Source organism: Stegostoma tigrinum, chromosome 7, assembly GCF_030684315.1.
Source record: "Stegostoma tigrinum isolate sSteTig4 chromosome 7, sSteTig4.hap1, whole genome shotgun sequence".
Lineage (NCBI taxonomy): Eukaryota > Metazoa > Chordata > Chondrichthyes > Orectolobiformes > Stegostomatidae > Stegostoma > Stegostoma tigrinum.
The window spans coordinates 4,661,734-4,687,921 of record NC_081360.1 but is presented as its reverse complement, the minus strand read 5'-3'; the positions used below and the strand labels follow the sequence as shown (position 1 = coordinate 4,687,921).

Below are 26,188 nucleotides of genomic sequence, written 5' to 3'. Positions count from 1 at the left end.
AGGATGCTGCCTGGACTGGAGGGCTTATCTTATGAAGAGAGGTTGACTGAGCTCGGTCTCTTTTCATTGGAGAAAAGGAGGAGGAGAGGTGACCTAATTGAGGTATACAAGATAATGAGAGGCATAGATAGAGTTGATAGCCAGAGACTATTTCCCAGGGCAGAAATGGCTAGCACGAGGGGTCATAGTTTTAAGCTGGTTGGTGGAAAGTATAGAGGGGATGTCAGAGGCAGGTTCTTTACGCAGAGAGTTGTGAGAGCATGGAATGCGTTGCCAGCAGCAGTTGTGGAAGCAAGGTCATTGGGGTCATTTAAGAGACTGCTGGACATGCATATGGTCACAGAAATTTGAGGGTGCATACATGAGGATCAATGGTCGGCACAACATTGTGGGCTGAAGGGCCTGTTCTGTGCTGTACTGTTCTATGTTCTATGTTCTATGTTCTAATTTCCCTACCACTGACACCAGATAAACTAATCTGTAATTGTATGACCTGTCCCTGTTGTCTTTCTTGAGCAAATGAACACTGTAACTGTCCCCAGTCATGTGGCACTTCACCTGTGGCCAGCGAAATATAAATGTCTCCACCAGGGCCCAGGAATATCCTTCCTCACCTCCTCAAGCAGCTTGGGATACATCTCATCAGGCCCTAGGGATTTAAGCACCTGTATTCCTGCTAAACATCTAATAACACCTTATTAATCTTAATGTGTTTTAGAACCTTACCATCCTAACTGACAACCCCAGCCTCAATGAATTTCTTCTCTGTGAATAAGACCTCATCCACATCTGCTGACTCCCTTTGGTCTCTAATAGATCCCACTCTTTCCCTGGTAATCCTCTTTCACTTCACATACTTAAAGTGCCTTCGGACTTTCTTGATCCCATCTGTCAAAAATATTTCATGGCCCCTCTTTGTCCTCCCATTTCCTTTTTAAGCAACCTCCAAAATTACACTTTTCAAGGTAGACAATCAGGAGGCTGGAAGAATGCAACAAGCCAGGCAGCATCTGGAGGAAAGGAGAAGTCAACATGTACTTTTGAAAGGCCATGCCTGTTTTAATGCGCTTACCTGACACACACTTCATCCTTTTTCTTTATGAAACTTTCGACATCCAGGTTCGCTGAAAGTGCTACTCTTGCCCTTCGTTCTTAGGAAAATACGCTAGCCGCGAATTCTCATTATAATGCTTTTAAAAGACTCCCCCTTTCCAGATGTAGACTTACCTGCAAGCAGCTGCTCCTAGTCCCAGAGCTCATCTAATGACATTGAAATCAGCCTTCCCCCAATTTTGTTTAACTCTGTGGCCATTTAGTTACTATTCACACTCTTGGGGGAAATGGTGTCAACTTAGTTAATCTGTTTATTTATTTAAATTCCCAAAGGTTTTGATGGACCATTATTTAGATTTCCTTGTATGCCTCTGAGCTCAGCATAGGAAAACCCAAGCCTCTCCACGTCACTGGACTCACTCCTCAGTATTCTCAATAACATGAAACACTGCATTCCTGCTCTATCCACTGACAGGTTATAACAGGGACAAGAGTAGATCTTTCAGCCTCTTGAGCCAGATCTATTCCGTTAAATTGTGACTGATCTGAACTTAACTGCATCTTACCTCCACAGTAGTTTGAGATCGTTAACCAATAAGATTTAGTCTGCATTGTCTTGAAAACATTGATCATACCCAAATGCATAGCTACTTGGGCCAGAAATGTAGTTTCTCTTTATCTACCCTCACAAATTCCTCTTTTATTTTACAAGCAATTTGCTCACTGCTTAAATTTCTAAATGCTTAAATTCCAGATCATTTATATATACTACAAACAACAGAGGACCGAAGACTGATCCCCATTGAATATTGCTAGTTACCGGTCTCTATTTTGAAAAACACCATTCCACCGCTACCCTCGGTTTTCTATAACCAGGCCAGTTTTACATCCATCTAGCCAACCCATTCTGAATCCCATGTGATTTTAGTTTTTGTACCAAACTGCCTTACTGAAGTCCATAATATAGTCCTTCCCTCATCAATTATCTTTGAATTTTTTTGAGGTGGTCTCAATCAGCTTGGTGAGACATGACCTTCCCCATATTAAACCGTGCTACCTGTCACTAACTGGTCCATTTTCTTCCAAATTTGCGCATATTTTGTCCCTCCGTATCTTCTCCAAGAGTCTCCCCATTGCAGACTTCGGGCTCACTGGCCTATAATTTCCTGGATTATCCCTGCTTCCTTTCTTAAACAAAGGAACAACATTGGTTAATCTCCAATCCTCTGGAACCTTGCCTGTGGTCAAAGAGAATGTGAAGATACTTGCTATTACCCCAACTACTACTTCCCTTGCCTCAAGTAACCTGGGATAGATCCCATCTGGCCCTGGGAGTTTGTCTGCTTTAATGCAATTTAGGATTTCCAAAACTTCCTCCTTAAATATCTTGTAGAATATTCACATTAGTGTTAACATCAGTCATGTCCTTCTCCTTGGTGAATACTGATAGCCTCCCTGTGACTCTATGTATGACTTTCCTCCTTTGTCCTTGAGTGGGCCTACTCTTTCCCTTGCTACCCTGCTTTTCTAATATTTGCATTAAAAGTCTTGGGATTCGCCTTGACCCTGGTTGATAAAAACATTTCATTGCCCCTTTTAGCCTTCCTAATTCTGCATATAAGTTCCTTCCTAATTTCTCTTATACTCCTCAAGGCCTTCTTCAATTTGTAGCTGCCTAGACCTATGGTATGTTTCCTATTTCCTTATAACTAAGCTTACAAATTTCCTTCTCATCCATGATTCTGGAATCCTGCCATTCCTATCTTTCAGTTTTGCAGGGACACACAAGCCCTGCACATTAATCAATTGTTCTTTCACAGCCTTCCACATGCCCAATGTAGATTTGCTCTTAAATAACTGTAGCCAATCCACACTCCCTAGTTCGTATCCAATTTGAATGATTGACCCTTGCCCAACTAAGCACCTTCACTTGAGGGCCGCTCTTGTCCTCATCCATGACTACTCGAAATTTTATGGAGTTATGGTCACTAAGCCCAAAATGCTCTCCTACTGAAACATCGGTTAGCTGCTCTGGCTCGTTCTCTAATAGCAAGCCTAATATGACCTCCTGTCTGGTTAGATTGTCAATATATTGTCTCAAAAAGCCCTCCTGGACACATCTAACGAGTTGCTATCCATCCAAGCCCCGACCCGAAGTGAGTCCCAGTTAATAAGAGGAAAGTTGAGGTCATCTGCCACAACTACCCTGTTGATTTCACACCTTACTAGTATCTGACTACAACTCTGCTCCTCTGTCTCCTGTGGGCTGTTGGGAGGTCAATAGAAAACTCTTAACATTGTGATTTCACTGTCCCTATTCCTGAGCTCCATCAATAATGCCTCATTGCAAGATCCCTCTGATGTGTCCTCCTTCAACAGAGCTGTGATAGGATCCCTAATTCACTATGCAACTCCCCACCGCAAACGTTTCCCCTTCTGTCCCACCTAAAACAGCTGTATCCTGGATGTTAAGCTGCCAGACCTGTCTGTCTTTTAACCATGTCTCTGTAGTGGCAATAACATCATAATTCCATGCAGTATCTGTACTCTTAGTTCAACTATCTTACCTGGTATACTTCGTGCATTAAAGCAAATGCACACCAGACCTCCAGTCCCTCTGAACCCTCCGACTTCCTCCTGCCTGCTCTTACTCTGCACTATGCATATCTCAGTCTCTCTTTTGTCCCCACTCCATGCACTTACTGGCCCATTGTTCTGGTTCCCAATCCCCTGCCAACTAGTTTAAACCCACCTGAAAAGCTGTAGCAAACCTCATGCCCAGGATATTGGTACCCCTCCAGTTCAGGCGCAACCCATCCTTCTTGTACAGGTTCCACCTTCACCAGAAGACATCCCAATGATCCATATATTTAAAGGCCTCCCTCCTACACCAGCTCTGTAGCCACATGTTCAATTGCACTCTCTGTCTGTCCCCAGCCTTACATAAGAACTTGCACCAAAGATCAGTCTCACAATAAATGCTAATCCTCTAGACACCAAGTCCATTCTGTCTTGAAATTAAGGAGACAGTTTAAAGTATAATACCTGAAAATTCTAAGATTTTTTGTGAAATTTGGAAGCCAGCCATTTGAAAATGCCACAAACCTTTAAAAATGGCAGGTGAACTGTGAAGTGGAAGCCCTGAATCCATTTCTTACAGATCTGAGTTTCCTAGTAGGAGAGGAACTAGACTGTGCTTCATGCACTGTTGCAGTCACCTATTGACGGAATTAATGTAGACACTCTAGTCGTGTTGATGGGATTGTCAAGATTTGAATCTTGTGAAATCCCCTGCACTTTAACTAAAGAAATTATATGCTGCAGCTACTGGTGAGAGTTAAAGAAAATCTCTCTGCTGAACTGTTAAGATTGACTGGTTATCTGCTGCAGGTTAGAGAACAACAGTCTGAACTGATGGCGTGACATCAATTCTGACACTTCCTTTGTTGACATTTCCTATGGGCCATTGTTACGTTATTAGGAATGCTAGTCTGAATTTCAGCTGTTTCAGCGATGGGTTCTGAAGTCAAATTGACAGTTAAAAGAGGCTGTTTAAAAATAGTGGTTGATTTGGGATCTGGATATAAGTTTGTTTTTATAAGTGATCAACCATTTGAGGTTTAAGCCTTTCATTTGCTTCATGGAGTTACTTTCCACTATTTAATGCATGCTGTCTGCGCTGCTTTGTTGGAAGTTTATTGTTTTAATCTCTGTATGGCTTCCAAGATCCATGCATGAAATTACTGGGCAAGTGGGTGTGGATGTTACATGAGGGTATGAGGGCTCAAAGTTGGGTGGACGAGAGGGACACTGGGTTCACCTGGAGGCAATGAAGGTCCATGTTAGGTGGGTAGGGAGTGAAGGCTAGAGAACCTAACAGTTTCTGGATTAATGCTGGAGTCACAAAGAACACCAGAAGTGGAAATACCAGAGCCAGTATGAATCAGCATACTTTTTAACTGCGACCTTTCAATTCTTTGTGTTTTTAGGTGAAGATTGCAACCAGAAAGATATCCAGGGCGTTTGAGATTTCTGGACCATTTAATGTACAGTTTCTTGTGAAGGGGAATGATGTGATGGTAAGCAGCCTAATAAATCAGGTTTCTCTGGTTTTATGGGAATGGTAAACCTCAGAGAAACTCCACTACATTCCTCAATTCCTCCTGTATTTGTTTTCTGGGTGTTTGTTTGAATTGGCTGTTCAGCCTGTTATATTCTACTCATTGCCATTTGGGTATGTCATGTCTCAGATTTTCCAGTAAACAGCAGATAATACTGCCTTGTCAGAGGACATGCAGGAGAGCCAAGTAGGGAGAGGACATGCCCCCACTTTAGGCCTTCTAATGAATGTGGAATGCAGTTTGGCTGAGTGAATGGAGGTGGTGGGGTGTGGGTGAATGTTCATTCACGTCAAATGTACATTGATTCCAGTCTGTGCTAAAGAAACAATTGCAGAAAGCTGTTTATTGTTGGTGGTTTCTTAATTTTAGTACTAATTCAATAAAGCTGGTTATTTTGGTTTATGGCTTCCCCATGGGGATTGTAACAGTAGCAGGATTATGGATGAGCTCACATTTGGAGAGAGTCTTGGATGGAACATGGCCTTCTCAAGAGTTGAACTGAAAACAAAACAAAGGTCAGAGACAAGTTCAATGGATTTAGATTTGACAGATCCTTACAGATGAACAATATTTATCTAGGAAGCCTGAGGGAGATTTGAGATGAGATTTGTGAGATACCATGATGAACACAAAGTGGATAAATATGTGGGTGGTACTGTTCCCATGTATCTGCTGACCTGGCCCTTCTAGAACGAAGTGGTCGTGGGTTTGGAAGGTGCTGTCCAATGACTCTTCGTGAATTTCTGCAGGGCATCTTATAAATACTACACGTTACTGCTACTTAGTGTTGGTGTTGGAGGGAGTGACTGTAGTGCCCTATTAAGTGATCTGCTTTGTCCTGGATGGTGTCAGACTACTTGAGTGTTTTGGAGCTGCACCCATCCAGACAAGCAGGACAATTCCATCAGGGTCCTGACTTGTGCCTTGTTATATTCTATTTGTTGCATTAGGGGTCTTTTAGTGAGTCAGAAAGTGAATTACTCACTGCAGGATTCCCCACATGTGGAGAAAGCTATTCAGTTTATTAGTTCTTCTGAGAAACACAGAGGTGCTTGTATCACACTGTTTGTCGATAACGTTAAATGAGCTCTTTTCATACACACTGTTCACACTGGAGATCAGTTGGTAGTGGTGTTCACTTGTAGCTGTCCACACAAGATTGCTAACTGTATGACAAGCCATGAATGCTTTCATTTTCACTATATCTCTGTTGGTGACCAGGTGATCGAATGTAACCTCAGGGCATCCAGGTCGTGCCCCTTTGTCTCAAAGACCATTGGAGTTGACCTCATCAATGTGGCAACGCGGGTGATGATTGGGGAGAGTTTGGATGAGTCACCCCTGCCATCGTTGGAAAATCCCATCATACCAACTGAGTATGTGGGCATCAAGGTAGAGCAAATAATCCCAAGAATGGGCTGGTGATGTTGAGGATAATGATTCTTGTGTTTCTAGTGGAGAATCACTCCCTGCGATGTGCAATTCATCAATTGAGCTGCTGTTCAGATTAAAGTGAGAATAGTGCCATTTAAGAGGGTATATTGTTGGAATATTTTATTGAGGTATGTGACAGGCTTGAATTGGTGCAAGGGCATTTCTGGGTTTTATCAGATTCAATGCTCCTTGTTGCTGTCTGTGCAGTTTAATTTTTCTAGTCTACATTTCCCATTCAGCTGATCTTGACAATTGAATGCCACAGCTGGAGTCCCAGCACAGGGAACCCTAACCTCTTCTCTTTGAATTGATTCAGCATTGATTTCTAGAATGAACTCTCAACATCTGCCCCCATCCCCTTCCTGTAAGATTCCGATGAAGCCTAACAGTCATCGTCCCAAACTGTGTGATGTGTGTTTGTGCATCGAGCACCCCTCAAGTGTGTGAAAAGGAAATTTTAAGTACAATTTGTCAATCAATGCAATGGGCAAGGTTTTTTAAGCAGGTGATAGACACAGACTACAAAATCGAGATCCGTACAATTGCATCGCCATGAGAACATAATATAGAGGAGCAGAATTATGCCATTCAGCTTGCTGTCCAATTTGATCATGGTTGATGTGTTTCTCAGCCTCATTCTTCTGTCCTCCATGTAACCCTTGGTCCCCTTACTAGTCAAGAACCCATCTAGTTTTGTCTTAAATATACTCAAGACTTGGCCTCCACAGTTTTCTGTGGCAATGAGTTCCACAGATCACCACTCTCTGGCTCCTCACCGCAGTTCTAAAGGGTCATCCCTTCACCCTGAGGCTATGCCCTTGGGCCTAATTTCTCATAACAGTGGAAACATCTTCTCTGTATCCACTCAATCCAAGCTTCTCAGTATTCTGTAAGTTTCAATTAGATCTCCCTTCATTTCAAATTCCATCAAGTACAGACCCAGAGTCCTCAACTACTCTTCACATGACAAGCCTTTTCATCCCAGGATCATTCTTGTGATGCTCCTCTGGACCCCTTGCAACACCAGCACATCCTTCCTTGGATATACGGTCCAAAGCTGCTTACAGTATTCCAAATGCAGTTTGACAAGGGCTTTATTCAACCTGAACAACACATCTTTCTGGTCTTTTCATGGATCACAGAAGATCATAGAATCCCTACAGTGTGGAAACAGGCCATTTGGCCCAACATGCCCACACCTCCCCAGAAGAGCATCCCACCCAGAACCGTTTCCCTAATTTCCCATGTCTATCCCAAACATCCCTCGGCACTACGGGAAATTTAACATGGCCAATCCACCTAGCCTGTAATCTTTGGACTGTGGGAGGAAACTGGAGCACCCACAGGAAACCCACGCAGACAAGGGGGAGAATGTGCAAACTCCACACAGTTGCCCAAATGCTGAACTCAAACCCGAGTACCTGGCACTGTGAGGCAACAGTGCTAGCCCTTTTGAAACGAATGTTAACATTGTGTTTGCTTTCCTAACTACGAAATAAACATGCATGTTAACCTCAAGAAAATCCTGTACTAGGACTCCCAAGTCCCTTTGTGCTTTAGATTTCAGAAGCCTTTCCTCATTTATAAAATAGTCTATGCCTGTATTCTTCCTACGAAAGTACATAACCTCAGTTTCCTACACTGTATGCCATCTACCACTTCTTTTCCCCACTCTCATGGCCTGTCCAAGTTGTGGTCTCAACATGTATCCCTGAAGAACTCCACTAGTCATAGCTGCCCTCCAGAAAAAGACCCCGTTTCCTTACCGTCTGCCTTTTGCCAGTCAGCCAATGTGTATTCGTGTCAGTATATTGCCTCTATTACCAAGGGCTCTTATTTAGCAACCTTCGGTTTGGCGTCTTGTCGAAGGTCTGAAAATTCAAATAGATCACAACCACTGGTTCTCCTTTGTCTAATTGCTTATTACCTCCTTAAAGAACTCAGAGAGATTTATCAGGCATGACCTTCCCTTGACAAAGCCTTGCCAATTCCAACCTAGTTTACCATGAACTTCCAAATACTCTGCAATTTCATCCTTAACAACAGACTCTAAAATCTTACGAATGATTGAGAACAGGCAAACTGGCCTATATTGTCCGGTTTTCTGCTTCCCTCCCTTCTAAAACAAGGTTGTTACATTTGCCACTTTCCAGTCCTCTGGGACCTCACTGACTCCAGTGATTCCTGAACAAATACCACCAATATCTGTTCCATTTCCAGAGCTGTCTCCTTCAGGACTTTGGGGTGTGGCCCATCTGGACTGTGTGGGTTTATCTAGTTTCAAACCTTTCAGCTTCTCTAACATCTTCTCCTTAAGGATGGCCACCACACATACCTCTGCCCCCTGACTGCTTTGACATTCTGGTATGCTGCTCGTATCTTCAGCTGTGAAAAATAATACAAAGTATCTTTTTGGTTCCTCCACCATTTCTTTGTTTCCATTGCAGAAAAGATGTTTGGGGACTCGTCAACTGAGGTAGTATGGGCTGAGGTTAGAAAAAGGAAAGGAGAGGTCACCCTGTTGGGAGTTTTCTACAGGCCTCCGAATAGTTCCAGAGACGTAGAGGAAAGGATATCAAAAATGATTCTCGACAGGAGTGAGAGAGATAGGGTAGTTGTCATGGGGGACTTCAACTTTCCAAATATTGACTGGGAACACTATAGTTCAAGTACTATAGATGGGTCAGTTTTTGTCCAGTGTGTGCAGGAGGGCTTCCTGACACAGTATGTAGATAGGCCACAAGGGGTGAAGCCACATTAGATTTGGTACTGGGTAATGAGCTGGCCAGGTGTTAGATTTGGAAGTAGGTGAGCACTTTGGTGATAGCGATCACAATTCAGTTATGTTTACTTTAGTGATGGAAAGGGATAGGTGTATACCACTGGGCAAGAGTTATAGCTGGGGGAAAGGCAATTATGATGAGATTAGGCAAGATTTAGGGAGCATAGGATGGGAAAGGAAACTGCAGGGGATGGGCACATTAGAAATGTGGAGCTTATTCAAAGAAAAGCTCCTGTGTGTCCTAGATAAGTGTGTACCTGTCAGGCAGGGAAGAAGCTGTAGAGGGCGGGAGTCGTGGTTCACGAAGGAGGTGGAATCTCTGGTCAAGAGGAAGAAGGTGGCTTATGTTAGGATGAGATGTGAAGGCTCAGTTAGGGCACTTGAGGGCTACGAGGTAGGCCGGAAAGACCTAAAGAGAGAGCTCAGAAGAGCCAGGAGGAGACATGAGAAGTTGTTGGCGGGTAGGATCAGGGTAAACCCTAAGAGTTTCTATAGGTATTTAAGGAATAAAAGAATGACAAAATAAGATTAGGCCCAAGCAAGGATAGTAGTGGTAAGTTGTATGTGGAGTCAGATGAGATAGGGGAAGCGCTAAATGAATATTTTTGAACAGTATTCACTCTAGAAAGCGACAATGTTGTCGAGGAGAATATGGAGATACAGGCTACTAGACTAGGTGGGATTGAGGCTCACAAGGAAGAGATATTAGAAATCCTTCAGAGGGTGAAGATAGATAAGTTCCCTGGGCCGGATGAGATTTATCCTTGGATCTTCTGGGAAGCCAGGGAGGAGATTGCCGAGCCTTTGGCATTGATCTTTAACTCATCATTGTCTACAGGAATAGTGCCAGATGACCGGAGCTTAGCAAATGTGGTTCCCCTGTTCAAGAAGGGGAGTAGAGACAACCCTGGTAATTATAGTCCAGTGAGCCTTACCTCAGTTGTTGGTAAAGTGTTGGAAAAGGTTATAAGGGATAGGATTTATAATCATCTAGAAAAGAGTAAATTGATTAGGGATAGTCAGCACGGTTTTGTGAAGGGAAGGTCGTGCCTCACAAACCTTATTGAGTTCTTTGAGAAGGTGACCAAACAGGTAGATGAGAATAAACCGGTTGATGTGGTGTATATGGATTTCAGCAAGGCGTTTGGTAAGGTTCCCCACAATAGGGTATTATACAAAATGCGGAGGAATGGAATTGTGGGAGATATAGCAGTTTGGATCGGAACTTGGCTTGCTGAAAGAAGACAGAGGGTGGTAGTTGATGGGAAATGTTCATCCTGGAGACCAGTTACTAGTGGTGTACCGCAAAGGTCAGTGTTGGGTCCACAGCTGTTTGTCATTTTTATAAATGATCTGGATGAGGGCGTAGAAGATTGGGTTAGTAAATTTGCAGACGACACTAAGGTCGGTGGAGTCGTGGATAGTGACGAAGGATGTTGTAGGTTGCAGAGAGACGTAGATAAGCTGCAGAGCTGGGCTGAGAGATGGCAAATGGAGTTTATTGCAGACAAGTGTGAGGTGATGCACTTTGGTAGGAGTAACCGGAAGGCAAAGTACAGGGCTAATGGTAAGATTCTTAGTAGTGTCGATGAGCAGAGAGATCTCGGTGTCCATGTACACAGATCCTTGAAAGTTGCCACCCAGGTTGACAGGGCTGTTAAGAAGGCGTACAGTGTTTTAGCTTTTATTAATAGAGGGATCGAGTTCCAGAACCAAGAGGTTATGGTGTAGCTGTACAAAACTCTGGTGCGGCCGCACTTGGAGTATTGTGTACAGTTCTGGTCACTGCATTATAAGAAGGATGTGGAAGCTTTGGAAAGGATGCAGAGGAGATTTACTAGGATGTTGCCTGGTATGGGGGGGAAGGTCTTACGAGGGAAGGCTGAATGACTTGAGGCTGTTTTCATTAGAGAGAAGAAGGTTGAGAGGTGACTTAATTGAAACATATAAAATAATCAGAGGGTTCAACAGGGTGGATAGGGACAGCCTTTTTCCTAGGATGGTGACGGCGAGCATGAGGGGGCATAGCTTTAAATTGAGGGGTGAAAGATATAGGACAGATGTCAGAGGTAGTTTCTTTACTCGGAGAGTAGTAAGGGAATGGAACGCTTTGCCTGCAACGGTAGTAGATTCGCCAACTTTAGGTACATTTAAGCCGTCATTGGATAAGCATATGGACGTACATGGAATAGTGTAGTTTAGATGGGGCTTGAGATCGGTATAACAGGTTGGCACAACATCGAGGGCCGAAGGGCCTGTACTGTGCTGTAATGTTCTATGTTCTATACTTTGTCAGCCTAATTTTCCAGTGGTCTAGTGTTCACTCATGCCTATTTCTTACTTTTAGAATGTCTTAAAAAAAATCTCCTGCAATTTTCTTTTATAATAGTAGATAGCTTACTCTAATATTTCCAAGTGTCTTGATGATATGTTGCTGCATCTGTTTTATTAAAAGGTTTCTGCTGTTGGAGTGTTAAGTGTGGGGACAGGTCTCCACATCAGTGTGAGATGAACAAGGAAGAGCAGAATAGTAGCTGTGATGCAGCAGTCAGGAAAGTTGTTCAAATGTTTCAAAGGCAGAACAATGCTTCTGTTTTAACAGGTTGCTTGCTTCGGGCCCAATATTTACTCTGCATTCCTGAAGGCAATCCTATCCACAGTCTTCAAATTACCTCAGAAAGGGATTTTCATTGGAATTCAGGTATAAGTTTCGGAACAAGAATCAGCCTGCCCCACAGAGAGCCAGGTTCACGTTGGTGTGTGCCTCTAACCACAGCTCGGAAAACAGGCCTCTTTCTCTCCTGAGCAGGCCCTGACCACCAGGAATCTGACAGATAAATTATATGCCATCACCTCAAGCTTTATTCAAAGCAGAATTAAAATGAGTCACTTTATGTCAAATTGAAAGGTTTTTTTATTCATTCATGGGATGAGGCCGTTGCTGGCTAGGCCAGCATTTATTGCCCATCCCTAATTGCCCGTAAGTATCAACACATTGCTGGTGGGTCCAGAGTCACATGTAGGGCAGGATGGCTGTAATTGAGTGATTTCCCTAAAGAAAATTAGTAAACCAGATGAGTGTTTTTCCAACAGTTGCAAACAGATTCGTGGTCATAGAGTCCTACAGCACGGAGATACCCTTTGGCCTAAAATGGTCCATAATGACCAAAATTTCCATGCACGCTAATCCCATTTCCTTGGACCTGGCCCATATATTTCTAAATCTTTCCTATCCATGTATTTGTCCAAATGCCTTTTAAACATTGTTAATGTACCCGCCTTGACCACTTTTGCTGGCAGCTCATCTATATGCATACCACTCTTAGTGTAAAAAAGTTGCCCCTCAGGTTCCCATGTATTCTTTCCCCTCTTATCTTAAACTGGTAGCATCTCATCCCTGATTTCTGCAGAAGGCTCATCAGTAGAGTCTAAGTTCCAGACTGTCATTGAATTCAAATTTCCCCCATCTGCTGTGGTAGGTTGTGAACCCAGATCCCCAAAACATTACCTAGGCCTCTGCAATAACAATCAAGTGTCTGAGGCCATTGCTGGAAGATTGTGGGTAGAAGTTGGGAAAATGAACATGGTGAGTTCACGTTTTATCAGTAGTGGGTGCTGTTATTCACTAACAGTGAAACCATCGGTATCCGTGCTGTATGTGTGCTGCACTAAGATCCTACTAGTGAACTGTTTCTGAACTCCATGAATGCAGCTATTTTAAGCTTCATTTGGTCACTTGCAGGCTCCCATGTTTTCTTGGCCACGACTCAGGGATGCAGACCCAATTCTACGCTGTGAGATGGCATCAACTGGAGAGGTACCTGTACTTTTAACAGTCCATTTATCTCTTTTAGCTTACTGACCTGGGAGTCATTACACAGTGAAACATCCTGATGGTTTACTGACTACCACTGGCAGCGGAAAGAGCCAGCAGAGGTTTTGCTGATAATCTGAACCAATTTCTCACTGATTGAAGTTTATTTTGGAAATCCCACTCCTCCTGTGTGTGAAGCTGAGCAGGCAAGCTATGCACAATAAATTCCAAAAGAATTGCAAACTGATTGTTTGATTTCAGTGATCATGATTGAGTGATAAATATTAGTTGGGACACTGGGGATATTTCCCCAGCTCACCTCTGCAATAGTTCCATGGTATTTTCCATTTTTAGTTGACAATGCCTGAATCTAACCTCCCTGTCTAAAAGAAAAGGCCCTCAAGCCGTATAGCCATAACTCAGTGTTGCACGAGAATGTTAGCCAAGACTTCTTTCAGATGAAACCATTTCACTAGTGAGTGATGAGGTTCTGGAAAGCAGTGCTGATAAGTATGGCATCCAAAAAAATTATTTGGTGGGTATTTTGAAAGGAGGAATGCCTCACGGAAAAGGCAGGAGAGTGGCACGAAGTTTGAAAACTCCTTCAGAGAGCTGATGCATGCACAGTGAGTTGAATGGCCTCTGTGCATGGTAACAATTGAATCCAAAACTTTCTGACTCCAAGGTGTGAGATATTTTTTCCACAGAACCAAATTGACAATTTCCCTGATTTATCTGAGAAATGTGAGCATACTGAATCTTCTCTGCTTCTGTTTAACAGGTTGCTTGCTTTGGGCCCAATATTTACTCTGCATTCCTGAAGGCAATCCTATCCACAGGCTTCAAATTACCTCAGAAAGGGATTCTCATTGGAATTCAGGTATAAGTTTGGGAACAAGAATCAGCCTTCCCCACAGAGAGTCAGGTTCACATTGGTGTGTGCCTCTAACCACAGCTCAGAAAACAGGCCTCTTTCACTCCTGAGCAGGCCCTGACCACCAGGAATCTGAGTATAGTGGGGAGGGAATTCGACTGACTCTGTGATGCGTATGTGAACAAATGGTTGAGAGCACCGTGCTGTGGACAGTAGGTACAGAGAGGTGGTCACCTCACAGGCAGGGAGGGAATGGGTGTCAGAACAAGAGAACTTTGCTGGAAGAGCAGAACCCTCCTGTGACCATTCCCCTGCAAAACAGAGACATCACTTTTGAGGGGAATGGCCTCTCAGAGGAAAGTAGCAACAGCAAATTCTTTGGACCACAGTTGGCTCTGCTCCATGGGAGAGGAGAAGAAAGTGTGATTATGGAGTAGTTATAGCAGATTCAGTAATAGGGACAGCATGACAGCTCAGTGATTAGCATTGTTTTTTCACAGTGCCAGGGATCCAAATTTGATTCCACCTTTGGACACTGTGTGGAGTTTGCACATTCTCTCTGTGTCTGCGTGGTTTTCTTCTGGGTGCTCCACTTTCCTCCTGCAGTCCAAACATGTGCAGGTTGGATGGATTGGCCATGCTAAATTGTCCATGATGTCCAGGGATGTGTAGGTTAGGCAGACGAGCATGGTTACAGGGCTAGGGTAGGGGAGAGAGTCTGGGTGGGATGCTGTTCAGGGGGTCACTGTGGATTTAATGGGCTCAATGGCCTGTCTCCATACTGTAGGGAATTCTATTTAACAATTATAAGGGGTATAAATAGGCATTCCTGTGGTCGTGAATGAGATTCCAGTATCATATGTTGCTTCTCTGGTGCTGGGGTCAAGGATATCTCAATGCAGCTACAGGACATTGTGGAGAGGGAAGAGTGAGTTGTAGAACACAATAATACAAATGACATAGGTCAAAAAAACAAAATGAAATGCTAAATGCAGAATATAGGGAATTAGGAAGTAAGTTGAAAACCAGGACCTCAAAGATAGTGATCTCAGCATTGCTCCTACTGCCACATGCTACTCAGAGTAGAAATAGTGGGATAGGTCAGATGAATCATATCAGCCGAAGGAGTGGTGTTGGGAGTGGGGTGATGGTGGCTTAGATTCTTGGGCACTGGGTCTGGTTCTGGTTCTGGTTCTGGGGGAGGCGAGACCAGTACAAACTGGACCATTTACACCTGAGTAGGACCAAGTCTGATGTCCTGGGTGGGAGAGTGGGAGTATGTGCTAGTACAGTTGGGAACGCTTTAAATTGAAATGGTAAGAGGGGGAAGAACATGTACAAGGAGGCAGAAGAGAGACAAACAAGAGCAAAACCAATAATATTAGAAAATATGATAAGTAAAAGGCAGAGAATTCAAGGGCAAGATTCAAATAGGCCACAGTGCAAAATAATTGGAATGGGACTAAGAACATAAAACCTTAAGGTGAATGGATTAATCAGGCTAATAAATATAAATCGTATGATATAGTTGGAATTACAGAGATGTGGCTGCAGAGTGATCAGGGATGTGGACTGAATATCGAGGGCAATTTGGTTTTTAGGAAGGACAGACAAATAGGAAAAGGAGGTGGGATAGTTTTGCTGGTTAAAGAGCAAATTAACACAGTCATGAGAAAGGATGTTAGCTCCAGCAAAGTGAAATCTGCATGAGTAGAATTCATAAACACAGTAAACTTAGAAGCTCTGGTTATAGCAGCGACAAATTGATTAATTGGTAACTTGCACATCTGGACAGTTCGCCTGTGGAAAGTGAGGAGATTAGGAGAGTCTGCTGGTTGGTCAGAACTGTGAGGTAGTGGCAGTGTTACAACCTTCCCATCTAAGAGATGCCGTGTGCAGGTTCTAACCTTGAGCTGCACTCCCTGAAAAATGTCCTGCCCAATTTGTGTAGCTGCTGCTGCTAATGAAATAACGTGCCTCATGAAAGATGACAGTCCCATAGTGGACTGACTGTTACAGCCAGTCCCATAGTGGTCAGTCCATCATGAGGCAGGCTGCTATGGCCAGGCAACTACAACCTGTCCTGTGGTGGATTGACCATTACATCTGCCCCATGATGGATTCCATTGCATCCTACCCCATGATGGACTGACCATTACAGCTTGCATCTTGGTGGACCAATCAATCTGTTTATGGGCCTTATTCTTTACCTAAATCTTTGAATTTAAAAGATTTTGTTAAATTGGTTAGGTCATATGGGACCCAGAGAGAGCTAGCTAATCGGATACAAAATTGGCTTTACGGTAAGAGACAGAGGGTGCTGGTAGAGGGTTGAGACTGGAGGCCTGTGACCAGCAGTAGACCTCAAAGGTTGGTGCTGTGTCCATAGTTGTTCAAGCACACAGGATGCATGGTTAGTGTGTATTCAGATGACATCAAAATTGGTGGTATAATGGACAGTGAAGAAGATTATCTAATAGTACAATGGGATCTTGATCAACCAGGCCCATGGGCCGAGGACTGGCAGATGGAGTTTAATTTAGATAAGTGTGAGGCATTGCATTTTGGAAGGACAAACCAGAACAGGACTTGCAGTTAATGGTATGAGATTGCTATTGGACATAGGGAACTTGGGGTGAAGGTGTATAGTTTTTTTTAAAGTGGTGTCTCAGGTAGATAGAGTGATGAAGAAGGCGTTTGGCATGCTTCCCTTCAATAGTCAGGGCATTCAGTACAGGAGTCGGGACATCGTGTTATGGCTGTACAAGGCATTGGTGAGACCACGTTTGGAGTACTGCGTATAACCCTGTTTGCCTTGCCAGAGAAAAAATATTATTAAACTGGAAAGGGTGCTAAAATGATTTAGCAGGATACTAGTGAGAATGGAGGGTTTGAGTTTTAGGGAGAAGTTGGATAGGCTGGGACTTTTCTCCCTGGAGCGTAGGATGCTGAGGAGTGACCTTATAGAGATTTATAAAATCATGAGCAGCATAGATAAGGTGAATAGCCAAGGTCTTTTCCTCGGATTGGAGAGCGCAAAACTAGAGAGCATATATTTAAGATGAGAGGGGAAAGATTTAAAAGAGACCTGAGGGGCAACTTTTTCACACAGAAGGTGGTGCGTGTATGAAGTGACTGCCAGAGGAAGTGGTAGAGATGGGTGCAGTTATGACATTTAAAAGACATTTGGACAAATACATGGATAAGAAAGGATTTGGGCTAAACACAGGCCAATGAGACTTGTTCAGTTTAGGACAAATGGTCGACATGGATGAATTGGGCTGAAGGGTCTGTTTCTGTGCTGTATGACTCTGTGCTTTTCATGTCGATGTCGCTGTGCTACTCTTGATTGGAATTTATTTCAACTGAATTGGACCAGTTGTCAGTGGAGCTTCAGTTTGTTCTGATCTGGGGTACTCAGCCCCTTTGACTGTGAACTGCACCAGTCAAACATGGTCAGCGGTGTTAAAATAGAGGGTATCTAGCCTGCAGAGACTTTTATTTGATCCTGATGGTCAGAGGTGACTGTTATAGCAAGACATGACGTTTTTCTCCCAGTCCATATAGAGATTCTCACTTTCGTTAATTGTTTTTGCAGAGTTCTTTTCGATCAAAGTTCCTTGACACTGCACAACAGCTTCATGAGCAGGGATATGAGGTAGGTCTCCACACCTGGATTAAAACAGATGATTACAGTGTAGTGTTACCAATTAAAGCTGGGAAAGGTGTGCTGTTCTTTCACACAGCTTTTAGTGTTCCCAGTGTCACAATGTCTGATCACAGTCTTCACTGAACCCAGCACCAAGACCCTGGCATTGCTGTGTTGCACCTTACAGAGAAACATCAGGCAGGTGGCTCCTAGGACAACTGATTATTCCTCACCTGCTCTCTGCAGCTTGAGAGATACTGTTAGTTTCAGTTGGAGATTTTAAAGGCAACATTCGTATCTGACTGGGATTCAGAGACTGGGCTAGCAGGCTGTCTCATCACCTGGCCTTGGTTTTCAGTGTCCTGCTCCAGATGCTCTCTGGAAGGACTTCCTTTCCAGTTCCACACAACAACATCAGGGAAATAGGGCCCATCGATACGATCCACTGGCTGTTCGCACATGTTTATTTACAACTTGGATGTGAATGTAGAAGGTATAAATAGTAAGTATGCAGATTACTTGAAAATTGGCGTTATTGATAGTGAGGAGGATAGCCTCAGGCTACTCACTGATATTGATTAGTTGCTACATTAGGCAGAGCAATGACAGATGGAATTTAATCCTGATGAGTGTGAGATCTAATTTTGGCAGGCATAGAATATAAGAGCAAGGAAATCTTGTCACAAATTTATAAAACACTTGTTAAACCACAGATGGAATACTGTGTTGTTATCATCATCATTCAGTCGTCTCACACTGACGAGGAAATCTCTCTTCCACTCTCAGGGTGAGCCCATAGATGGCTGTATAGACTGATACCCCTACCACAGGCTGTAGGGCACTTGGGTTAGGTGGTGGTCACAGGAGGGGATGAGTGGGGCATTGGTGTGGCAGCGTGCTCCTTTCACTGTTTTTGCCTGTCTTCAATTTTTTTTTCCAATGCAAGTCTCAAGGTGCTTGATACCTCACAGGATGCTCCTTCTTCACTTTATAAGGTCTTGGGCTAGTGATCCCCAGGTGTCTGTGGAAATGCCATTCTTTGTCAGTGAGGCCTTTAAGGTATCACTGTAGTGCATCCTCTGTCCAGCTGGTGCTCACCTGCCATTTCAAACCTGGGAATACAGTACCTGCCTGAGAGTTTCCTGTTGGTCACATAGATGACATGCCCAGCCCATTGCAGTTCTAGTAGCCACACTGCCTAAAGAACATGATTGCATTAGAGAGGATGCAGAGGGGATTCATGTCTCATGTTGTGAGGAGAGATTGGATAGGCTGGTTTTGTTTTCCTGGGAGCAGAGGAGGCTGAGGAAGGAATCTATTTAAGGTGTACAAACTTAAATAACTACACAGAGGCCGGTATCCCATCACCAATTCACCCTCTATTTACTTGTGCACAGTACGCTGGCTTTCACCAGCCAGCTTGTAGTCAGTCCCCTGAACTGAGGAGATTCTAAATCTCCTATTTATGTTGGTCAGCTAGGGCTTCCTGGTTGCCCCAGATTGAAAAACCCAATCAAGGATCCTGTAGTCAACAAGATCCACCTGGTTCCAATCGCTACTCAGACTGAGAGAGTCTTAGGGTGGATTATGAGAATTTTTTTCTCCATGCCAGACATGTCTAAGACCAGATAGCATTGTTTAAGATGAGGAGCAAGTGATTTAGAGGAAATCTGAAGGGAAATTTTTCATCCTGAAGGCGATAGAAATATGGAGCATGCTGCCTGCAAGGGTGGTGGAGGTAGGTACTCTTACAACATTTAAGAAGCATCTGGACAAGCATTCAAAATTCTAGGGCTTTGGTCCAGTGCAGGTGAATGGGTTCATGTAGCTTGGTGTTTGTTGGCTGGCATAACTGTGAAGGACCTGGTTCTGTGCTGTGTGACTCTGAAACCATGTTGTTCTGTCACATCATTCTTTGGTGTGTTGAGAGGTATTGGTATTACAGCTCTGTTCCAAAACAGCTACATATTGCAGGAGAGTCTCAGGTAGAGCTGTGACCCATCCCGTATTGTGACCCTGCCCTATACCATCACCCCACCCTGTACCATGTCCTTGTCCTATGCCTTGACCTTGCATGCTCTGTACTGTGACTCCGCCCCGTACCATGACCCCACACTGTATGGAATTATTGCAAGAGAAAGCTATTATTTCCTGATTTAAGCTTTCTCATCTCTGTGCCCTTCTGAAGTTAGCCCTGATGAAGGTGTTCTTCAGCTCCAGTGCACCATCTTATATGTCAATGTACATGGAATAGTGTAGGTTAGATGGGCTTCAGATTGGTATGACAGGTTGGCACAACATCAAGGGCTGAAGGGCCTGTACTGTGCTGTAATGTTCTATGTTCTATGTAATAACACAGCGATTCGCTCTGTCACTGGGATGTACCAGTCATTCTGTGTTCTCTTGTAGACTTTCAGAGATCAGATAACCCTTAATCTGGGGGTTCCTGAAAACCTGTACAATCACTGGTGTCAGTGTGGTGAAGGATGTGACATGACTGTGTTTAATGTGAAATCTCTTGTTTGTTTCATTGAAGCTCTATGCCACAGAGGGGACAGCTGCCTGGTTAAATGCCAATGATGTGCCCACTGCCCCCGTCTCATGGCCTGATGCAGAGGATCACAGTTCATCAGCTCCTTCTTTTACCAAGTGAGTGTCTATTGTAGTTGCTAGTGATTCTCTGTATGCTGACTTTTGTAGAGGGTCAGCCATTAGATTTTTACTCCATTCAAACCTTAATATTTAATTGTGAATGGTGCTTTTTGTCATACTTTCCAGCTGCTTTGGGTGAATAATTTGAAAGCAAATATGATGAGTGCAGAAATTTGATATTGCATCTAAACGTCCTGTGTAGGATTTCATTGCAATTTCACTGTTTAAAAAAAAACAAAATCTACTGGAAAAGTCTACCCAATAAACTTTTCAAGCAGAGTTTTGACAATATGCCACATAGTAGTTTACTTGGTAATCTCTAGGATTTTTCTGACCTTGGGACACATAAAGAATTAGTCATATTGTTGCACCAGGTTATTATTGGTAAATATGCAGTTAGTAAAACCTGACAGGAATCACTCCAGTGAGACTTGTTTTGTTACTATGAACAGGTACCAATGTTAATGATAAATCCAAATAGAATGCTGACCTTTCTCTCTTTAAATGCTGTACAAGGTAGTAATATGTTAAGGAATGTTCATTGTTAGCACAATGATTTATGTCAGTGTGAACAGCTTGGAAGAAGATAAACTACGGGAACTGAGGCAGAATTGATGGGGAAGTGGCACTCTGGAAAATGACATTTAACGGATGTGGATAGGGAAAATGTCAAGAATGTGCACAGTGCAAAACTGTCCGTTGTATTTGGTAGGGGAGAAAATGTAAAGAGATTATTGTACAGGAGTCTGTAATGTTAATAGTGGGTGAGGAGGTTAGGGTTAAGGTAAAGGAAGTGTGTGTGTATGTGTAAAATGAGGATGTCCGAGTGTGAAATAGAGACCTCCATCGTATCTATTGATAGTGCCTTGATTTAGGATTCTTTTAAAATACTAGATCCATTTGGTTTCATTATGTGTTGAAGAATTCAGAACCCTTCAAAGACTATTAGAATGATACTGAGTTTAAAATTCCTTTGTTTCTCGAATGGCCTGCCATTATCAGGCCTTTACAAAATGTGTAGACTTCTAGAAGATTTAAAAGAAGTTTTAAAGATAATGAGAATGTCCAACTGAGGACCCAGGCCCACAGAGCAGATCAGCACTCAGCAGGAGGTCACAACGGACAAAGCAGGATTCTTCCAGATTGAACTACAAGATCTTGTTCTGGCAGTCAATTATTCACTGGCACTTGTTGCAGGCCCCAGTAATTAGGCCTGTGGGCTCTGTGACTGTGTGCTGAACTAGCTAGCTGGTGTGAGCAACTCCAGATATGGAGTTGGCTGCGGCCTATCTTTAGTGGATTGTTACACAGAAATGGCTCCTGGGATTTGTATATGGGTGGATTTTGGCATAGATACTGCTTAATGATGAGAACAGCAAAAATACCCTGAGGTGCTGGATGGGCACTTTACTAAACACAGCCTGACACCCAGAGGGAACAGGACTAAAGACATCATTAAAGAGGCAGGTTTAAAGGAGCATCCACACAGAACTACAGGATCACTGAAACTTACAGCACAGGAAGAGGCCATTTGTTCCGAGAAGCTATCTAGTTTAATGCCAGTTTCTGCCTCTTGGACAGTGTTTCAGGAGTGTATTCGAAAACAGTTTGCAATTATAATGGAAATACCTGTTTCTCACACATGCTTTCAAGCAGACAGTTCCAGATCACTGCCACCTCTGGGTGAAAACAAATGACCTCCAACTTCTGCTTAATCCCTCCAATAATTTACATCTGTGCCCCTGTTTACTGTGATTAACGGGCCCTTTCTAACCACTCATCGTTGACCCCTTGTCATTTTATACACTTGAGTTCAGCATCCCTTCAAGCTCCTCTTCCAAAAAATCATCTCTGTATTTCCTCATGATTAAAATTCCCCAGTTCTGGCAATATCCTTGAAAATTGTGGCATAAAGCTGAATTATAACTTTACACTATGAATGGCTACTGGCTGTATTCTAAAGGAGCTTGAGCTGGAGTCAAAATCTGTAGTGCTCCAGAGGCCTCCTCTCTGACTACACTTGTGTTTAGTAGAGCCTGCTCATGTTCCCTCACAAGCATGTTGAGAATGTCTCACCATATCAATTCCCCTGGAATTCTAGTGCAAGCACACCCTTCCAATATGAACATAACTGTGTGCAGTATTATGGCTGCTTTAAACAATTCTAGCATGGCCTCTTTACCCTATACTTCAAGCCTTGACAAGTAAAGGGAAGTTAAAACAGAAATTTCTGTAGAAACTCGGAGTGGAGGAGTAAATAAATAAGTGGGAAAATTGAGCCCTGAGGAAGACAGTAGGCAGACAAAGGGAAGGATAATGGTAAGTCAGGGAGGGAAAAAAGTGCCGACAATAGAGATCGTTAGTGGGTGAAAATGGGTTGATTGTGATGAAAGCAGCCTATGTGTTGATAGTGCCTGGAGTATGGAGATGGATAAAGAACATAGGAAAAGGTGTTCAGACTCTATAATTATTGAACTCATTTTCGAATCCTGCAGGCTGCAGGATCCCAAGCGAAAGTCAAGATGCTGTTCTTCCAGTTTGTGCTGAATTTGCTGGAGCAGTGCAACAGGCCCAGGCGAGAAATATAAAGGAACGGGAAATATCTTGCCTACCTTCTTGACTAACTCATCTAGTTATCCTGCTACACATACTCCAGTTACCTGGGCTCCTCTACACTTCCATTTATTGTGTCTTCCTTGTGCCTTGTTCGCTCTTCCAACATACATTCTTAAGGTTAATTCCAACCTCCAGCTTTCTTCCACACGACCTGTCCACAGAATCATAGAATCCCTACAGTGCAGAAAGAGGCCATTCAGCCCATCGAGTCTGCACCACCCATCTGAGAAGCATCACACCCAGACCTCACCCAACCCTTATCCCCGTAATCCTGTATTTACCATAGCTAATCCATCTAGCCTGCACATCCCAGGAGAAGACAGAGCAATTTAGCATGGCTAATCAACCTAACTTGCATACTTTTAGACTGTCAGAGGAAAGTAGAGCATCCAGCAGAAACCCACACAGACACAGAGAAGTGCAAACCCCACATAGATATCCAAGGCTGGAATCAAACCCAGGTTCATGTGCTGTGAGGCAGCAGTATTAACAACTGTGCCACCGTGCAGTCAGTCCTGTGTTCAATGGCTTCCTAACTCACTATCAACAGTATGGCCAAAGCTCTTCCAAGTTCTAAAAAGATCAAGAATCAGAGGACACGGATATAAAGTGATTTGCACAAGAAGCAAATATAATGCGAGATGATCTTTTTCACAACACTGATGACTCCAGTAACAAATGCGGTGCCTCAAAGCATAGTGGAGGCAAGTTCAGTTGAGAGCACAATGAGTTTTTATTTAAATAGGAACAATGTTACCAGTTGTGGGGAAAATACTGTAGAAGTTGAAGTGCTCAGACAACCAGCGGAGGCATGTTGAGCTGAATGGCCTCCTCTTGCACCATAACAATTCTGTGACTGTCTTTTCAGACTGATCCATGATGGAGCCATTGACTTGGTTATAAACCTGCCCAACAATAACACCCGCTTTATGAGGGAAAATTACCTGATCCGTAGAATGGCCATTGATCATGCTGTACCTCTCATCACGAATTTTCAGGTAATAATACTGTCTGTACTCCACAACTTTGCTCCCAATGGAAATCCTGGTGAGATGCTCACTAAAGCTGGCAATTTGACAGTGAAAGGAGGGAAGAGATTCAGAATCCCCTTCTGAATTCCTTGGTCATATGCACAGATCTGAAAATGGCTTTAATAAATGAGACAGGTTTATATCATCCTTTCCTTTTCCAGGCAAGCAGCTCTCTGTCCACCCATCATCCTCACTGTTTGGTTTCCTTGCATCTCCCTGTGAAAGTGAGGAAGGAGATAAACGAATAAGTTATCATAGAATAAAATTGAACGTTCATAATGTCCCAGGGATCTAAATCTCTTCCTCCTTGCATTATCTTTCCATCCACTTTTACATAATCTCACCCTCCTGTTCCTAAGCTTTCTTATACAGGTTACTGAGAGTAATCTAGAGATTATCATTCCCGAGCTAATCCTTACTTATTTCATACCTTGCTTTCTAAATTCTAACTGCAGGACCACATTCCTCTTACTCCTATGTTATTGGTTCCAAAGTGGACCATGACCACTGGCTGTTCACTCTCTTCTGTCAGCAACCTCCTTGACTCTAGCACCGGGGAGGCCACAGATCACTCTGGAATCGTGTGCCCAGCCAGAGGATTACCAGGCTCTTACTGTATTTATCAAACCTTCTTTCACTCCTATACGGCACTGAAAGAAACCATTCAACCTTTCAAACCTGTACTAGCTCTTTTAAAGAGCTCTGCTGTTCATTCCATCCCCACATCTCTACTATTTTGATTTTCCTCTTTTAAATCCTACTTCCCTTGGGGAGTCTCTGTGGAGTGATCTTTCAGTTTCCTTTCCAAGCAGAGAATTTCAGATCAGAGTAACTCATGGTGTCAAACAATCCTCATTTCTCTTCTGGGCCCAATGGTTTAATAGTGTAAACAGGGATACATTTGGAGAATTTTTCTGACCTCCTCTTGTTTTGAAACCTCCGATTAAATCTCTGCTGTAGCATGAACAATTGTAGCTTTGCTGGTCTCTCTGTAAAGCCAGATTCCTTCTGCATGGTGTGAATCTGCACCCTCTGAAATTCTTCCAGAAGTCTGCCCAGAGCTAGATACATCATTGTGGCTTCGTATTCTATTTATAAAACTAAGGAAACCGCAAAACCAAGGGAATGATGTGGCTTTTTTTTTGAGTTGATGACCGTTTTCTCAACTTTCAATCTGAAACTGAGGAATTAAATTTTAGTTCCACCAGCTCCTGTGGCAGGATTTGAGTCCTGCAGAGCCTCGGGAGAATTCATTAATACTACTTAGACCAGAGTCTCCTCTTTTGAGCAGTGCTGCTCTATCGTCCTTACGGGTTCTCACCATTCCTCCTGGTGTATTTCACCTATCACTGAGTAGTGGACAGTGCTGTCTGTGTATGAATGTTGTAGGGTTGTTGACAAAGAACCGCCATCCCGGGGTCACTGTAGCCAGTCCAATGGCAAATTCCAAAACTTCATCCACTGCTGTCCCACTCTCTCACTTTTAGGGAAACAGCCTTCAGCGAGCTGAGTATACAAGCTGGCTGGGTCTCAGTGTTTTATTTGGAAATGCTATTGATTTCTTCCTATACCCTTTCAGGTGGCAAAACTCTTTGCCGAAGCGATTAAACACTGCGGGAAACTGGATTCCACTAGCCTGTACCACTATCGAGAGAACAGTGTGATCAGAGGTTTGCAGTGAGAGGCTCCCGTCAAGCCTGACTTGTGCAGGCCCTCACTCCACGTGTACAAAGTCGGTTCTCTGACACGGACAAAAGCATGTTCTTATTGTAACAGTTTGAATAAACAGAGAGAGAGATTTCAATGCAACCACGAGATTCACCTAATTCAGCTCTTGTTTTTGGAGGTTTAAGCACTATGGAAATGACTCCCTGTTCTAAATCCTTCTCTTTCTCCCACTGTACATGGTAATGGAAAGAACACTGTTAACGCAGTAGGTAACGCAAGACCACTCGCCCCCCCCCCCTCCCCCCCCCCCCCCCCCCGCCGACCTAGCTGTTTCCCCTGCCTTTTGTCCTGAGCGAGCTATGAGTATATTGCTGCTCCTGGACTGTGTTCTCATAAGGTCTTTGCTTCGAATGATCCTGGAATGATTTGGAAGTGCCTGTAACCACAAGTTTCACTCCTACTGCAGCCATGATGATAAAGCAGAGTTATCAATT

At 43.4% G+C, this 26,188-nt stretch overlaps 1 protein-coding gene across 2 annotated transcripts in view; it reads left to right on the top strand.

Annotated features, from left to right (window-relative positions):
* Nucleotides 1-25,835, top strand: part of cps1 (carbamoyl-phosphate synthase 1, mitochondrial) — a 217,527-nt gene extending 191,692 nt beyond the window's left edge. For both annotated transcript variants that reach the window (XM_048534767.2, XM_048534769.2), the window contains exons 31-38: nt 5,043-5,132; nt 6,396-6,566; nt 13,133-13,207; nt 13,986-14,084; nt 17,677-17,736; nt 20,264-20,376; nt 23,864-23,993; nt 25,606-25,835. In XM_048534767.2, the coding sequence (XP_048390724.1) occupies nt 5,043-5,132; nt 6,396-6,566; nt 13,133-13,207; nt 13,986-14,084; nt 17,677-17,736; nt 20,264-20,376; nt 23,864-23,993; nt 25,606-25,707 (840 nt within the window). In that variant the 3' untranslated portion in view covers nt 25,708-25,835. The remainder of the gene's footprint in view (nt 1-5,042; nt 5,133-6,395; nt 6,567-13,132; nt 13,208-13,985; nt 14,085-17,676; nt 17,737-20,263; nt 20,377-23,863; nt 23,994-25,605) is intronic.
* Nucleotides 25,836-26,188: the final 353 nt, after the last annotated feature.